Source organism: Pinus tabuliformis, chromosome 6 (assembly GCF_031772625.1).
Source record: "Pinus tabuliformis cultivar Carrire ecotype Pingquan chromosome 6, CPIR1, whole genome shotgun sequence".
NCBI lineage: Eukaryota > Viridiplantae > Streptophyta > Pinopsida > Pinales > Pinaceae > Pinus > Pinus tabuliformis.
The window spans coordinates 38,455,965-38,460,840 of record NC_142292.1 but is presented as its reverse complement, the minus strand read 5'-3'; the positions used below and the strand labels follow the sequence as shown (position 1 = coordinate 38,460,840).

The window sequence follows — 4,876 nt, the reverse complement described above, 5'->3', positions numbered from 1 at the left end:
ATTTTAATAATATAATAATAATAATATCTATTTTTAAGGTCATAGCCAAGCGAGACACCAAATTGGCCTATGAGACCCCTCGTTTGTGGGACAAGGGACCCACCTCCACACAGTGATTTGACTGCTAAGTCTACCAAGGAATGCATACTCTAGCCCCCTTTCATTTAGGAAACACATGCTCTTAACCATTAGGCTCACTATTCTATTATCATGACAATAAAACACTTGAAAATAGTGGTTGAGAAATTGAGCAAAAATATATATGTATATGAATTTAATTGATAATAAAGTAGCGAGCGTATTTCTTGGATCAAGGGATGTGGGTTCCATTTCCCGGAAATCCTATTTAATACATCAAAACCTTCCAGCGACTTTGAGAGTCCCCTACGTCGAGTTGGCCGACATCATCGCATAATCAACCATTGACCTCATTGCCAACGACGTGCATAAATCAAAAAGCTGACCGCATTGCCAACGACGTGTATAAATAAAAAAGGTGACCTCCTTGGCTGAACTAAAAACAGAAGCCATAGCGTGGATAATCAATTTGCGAGGCTGTGATTATAGATTTTACCCTCAAACTACACAGAAATATAATTAGGGGCGAAAGCGTGTTCGTTGGTGAGGTATTTTCTAAAACAGGTTCTTCTGGCAGCTTTCAGAACAGAAGCAATGGAAAATCAATTGTTCCAATGTGGAGATGAAGAAACAGCTGACATAAAATTACAGGTGGTTAGTGAAGATGGAAACGAAGAAACTAATGTGTACCTTCATTCTAAAGTTTTGAGAAAATCAGAGTTTTATGAAGCTTGGCTTTCTAATCGTTGGTCTTTGGACGAGCAACCTCGTGAACTCAAGATAAGAAGCTCAGTTAGTGCAGAGATTTATCTCAGATGTTTTCAGCTCATGTATTCGTGTGAATCAGGCCAACGCTTTTGTTTTTCCGGTGTCGATGAAGCCCTAGATATTCTACCAGTTGTTTCTGAAATGTTATTTCGTGAGGGCATAGAGCAATGCATGAAATATTTGGAAGTTGTTCGTTGGAGTCCAGAGCAAGAAGTCAAACTTCGAGCCATGTTATCCTCTTTGCAGATAAACATTTTGCCGGAATTAGCTGCCAGAATTGGTATGATAAACATTTTGCCGGAATTAGCTGCCAGAATTGGTATGAGCCCACACAAATCAGATCCTGGGACTTTAGATTTAGCTGCCAGAATTGGTATGAGGCCGCACAAATCAGATTCTGGGAATTTAGATTTAGCTGCCAGAATTGGTATGAACGCACACAAATCAGATCCTGCGAATTTAGATATGGTGAGAAAGACTTTGAAAGACGTATTGTTGTCTACGATTTCTAGTGGAACAAACAATAGTCTACCTCGCACAGAAGGGGAGAAATGTATTGTAGGATACTTTGAGGCCGCACGTACATCCGCACATAAGGCTGTTGCTGCTACCTGCAGGTCTGCACTGTTAGACGAGTTTCATGGCATCGTAGAACGTATTAGAATCAACGAGGATAGTAACATGGTAGAACCGGCTCTTAGTGCTTGGTCTACCCTATGGTGGCTGTTTGATGTTATTAGGCGCTGCGATAACAAGCTCTATCAAAGGTTTGTGGAAATCTTTTGCGAGAATGATTACCTTCGTGATTCAGTAAGATACAGTCGGGTTGGTGTGAATTTTAAAGCCGATATTTTACTTGAATGGATTCTAAATGCAATGAGTAATGGGGAGATAATTATGCCTGCTACATTTAGGGTTTCTTTCCTAACCAACTGGCTATATCCCATGGCTCTGCTGATTTTCAAACACCCTTTGAAGCGTGAGAAATTATGGGCATTGGAGAAAGGAATTATGAATGTGGGTGACACCCTTCCACTCCATGCTCAGAAAATTATTTACGACTTTTGGAAAGACTCATTCGAACGACTATCAGTGGACAGCAGTAGTTGATGAAATGCTTCAAGATATGCATCTTCAGCAAGGATATAAATGACCATATGATCCTCATCAAATTATTTGACGAGAAGGTTGGGGAATTCTTATGCTCCTTATATACATGAACCTAAACCAAAAGTTGAAAAGTTTGATAACGATGGTCAATCTGAAGCATAGAAGGGAATGGAGGTTGCAACTCCTCTCCCATAGAAAATAGATTAGAAAGAGGATTTCAAGAGATCATATAGTTGGATGGTAAAACTACCCACATTTCCAAGAAATAAAAGATACATGAGAAAGAAAAGGGGTCTAAGCTTGTAGTAGAAAGTTCCTCTACTACAGCTAGTTTCCAATTACAATTGGGGGAAGTGATATGTGCACCTTCTAGTCCTATTCATTAAGATAGTCAACAGAGCTTTGTTTATGTTTTGAAAGAGATATATGGTAAAATTGAAGAAAAGAATTAGAATATTAGGGAAAATGTTGTGTCTCATCTTGAAGCTGATGAATAGTAATTAGAGTACCATGCCAGGTTTCTAGAAACCATGGATTTGAAAAGGAATCAACTTAAATTGTGTTTTTCTCATCCTTATGCTTTGATTATATCCTCAAAAGTAAGTTTCAAAATTATGAATCTAACCGTGGACGCAAGGTATATTCCACTACCTGAAAAAACCAATCTGCAAAGGAAAACTGGAGAACTAATCTATAGTGATTTAAGAAACGTATCCCCAGCAGCAAGAAAAACAAAGACCTTGTTGGGGAAGGTAATTAATCAATTAATGCTAGAAAAGGAAAACTCCAAAGCCTTGTATACTAAAAATGAAGAATTGAAGAAATTTAATTATCAAGCTTGGGGTAAATCATGAGGCTATATCTATTGTCCAGAATATTTTGGAGGGGGTGGAGTCATAAAGTTGAGCATTAAGGAATAAATTAAAGATTCATGCAGTTGAACATGTTATGGCTGCAGAGGTAACCCAGGTTGAAAAAGGAAAAGAGCTTCTAACCAAATATTTACTGGAGAGGAACATTGGAGTGGCTACCTTGAAGGAACTGAATGCTAGCCTATAGCAAACAATGGATACCCATGTCTATCAAATTATAGTACAACCAAATCAAAAATATCCAGCTAATAAACTGACCAGGGTTATGATGGAATTAAAAATATCAGAAGATGAAATGAAGAAAATCTAGAAGAATATAGACGACATCAAGGAATTGTTAAAATTTAAAGAGAGGCAATTGACAATGGAAAAAGATAGTGCATCACAATACCAGAAATATTATCAGACAACATGTTATGAGATAAAAGATTTGAAGGAGAGTGTGAAGGGAAATATGTTGCTTATACAGGCCACAGAGATAATTTAGAACAATATCATCTGACAAATGAAGGATATTTTGGATTCCAAATCACCTCAGTAATTAAGAACTATGCAAGTTGAAGATAGGACAAATCTAGTGTTACAAATAAATAAAATGGTGCAACAAAATTGTAAAGGAAAACTATAGAGGAAATATTAGGGGAGATCATGTATCTGTTCAAATATTCAATACAAATTTTGATATAAGGATTAGGGCAAGATTCTTGTCATGTTGGAATCAACAACGAAATTTTCTTCCATGAAAAGCCTATGAGACTTTGTTAGTAGAATAAAAGAGTAATATTGATTCTTCCCATGAGAAAACAACAATTTTTAAGGGGTCTGCTATTGTGAATTACCTCCACAAGGACTTTCAATTGGTATGGTTTCAGATTAAAACTATTTTTATATAGAGCACCCAACTTACAATCAGATAACCAATTTTAGGATGCCTCATGCAAGGTCTGCTAAATGCCCAAGTTTATACTTGACAATGTGTTTTCCTTTCCATGAGGATTTGAGTCAATATGATCTCATACTCCCTCCAATATGATTCTCGTCTCTTTGGCCACAAATTTCTTCCACTGAGAAAGGTCCTTGGTATCCAATGCTTTTTTTTGGCAACATCTGACTTGACTTATTCTAGCATACCATTTTAATCTAATACTACCTCCATGCAATCCTTACATGCAACAAAAATAGAGGTTTCTTCCAAGACCTACTCTAGTCTTAGTCCATTGAATTCCATCTCCTTAGTTCTGAGGAATGTCTGCAACATTGATCTCCAAATTGAAGCCTATAAGAAACAACTTTGAATTTATGCTTTACTGTGAATTGGTGTATGAAAGGTGTCTTTTTAACTCCTAACTATTTCCACATTAATTATCAACCTAGGAGAGCTTTGTTATTACAAGATTGTACACAGTATGTGGCAGCAATTTACTCAAGAGTAATTTTTCTAAATTGCAATACAGTGTTTTTAGATACAAGAGTAAACAGATGCTTTAAATAAAACTCACTTCCAATTAAAGGAAACTCAATGCTCTGAAACTAAATTATTAACAACAATTATCAATCAAGGATACAATAGCAATAACGCTTTCCTATTTTAACTGATGTAAATTAAATCAAACATAACTAAGATCCTCAATTTTAGAACTCTGACAATAATAACCAATTTCCTTTATAGTTGTTGACCTCACACACGACACTAAATAACCAATTGGAAATGACAATGAATCAAATCAATAATGTTGTTGATGGAAATGAGATAATAATGCTAACTGTAACAATGCTAAAATGCAAAACCAAATGATTGCAGAAAGTAAATAAACAACAATGCTTTTTAGTATAAATGAACAACAGAGCTTATGAAACTGTAATGACTAGAAAAGTTAAGTTACTGGAATGAACAACAAAGCCCTATAATTAAACTGAACAACATAACAATATAATTGCAAAAAATAGTAATCTTACTATGATGAGAATGGCTGGCAATGCAATTCACTTACAACATATATAATGGAGAAATTCATTAAATATAGAAACAAGAAACAGTAAAGCAATGT

At 35.8% G+C, this 4,876-nt stretch overlaps 1 protein-coding gene across 1 annotated transcript; it reads left to right on the top strand.

The window, feature by feature from the left end:
• Positions 1-672: 672 nt before the first annotated feature.
• LOC149257101 (BTB/POZ domain-containing protein At1g63850-like) lies at positions 673-1,956 on the top strand. The gene has a single exon (XM_089455035.1). It carries the CDS (start codon positions 673-675, stop codon positions 1,954-1,956), a length of 1,284 nt encoding a protein of 427 aa, XP_089311161.1.
• Positions 1,957-4,876: the final 2,920 nt, after the last annotated feature.

What these genes read in the sequence shown, in the direction of transcription:
- LOC149257101 (XM_089455035.1), top strand. Translation starts at nt 673, where the DNA reads ATGGAAAATCAATTGTTCCAATGTGGAGATGAAGAAACAGCTGACATA.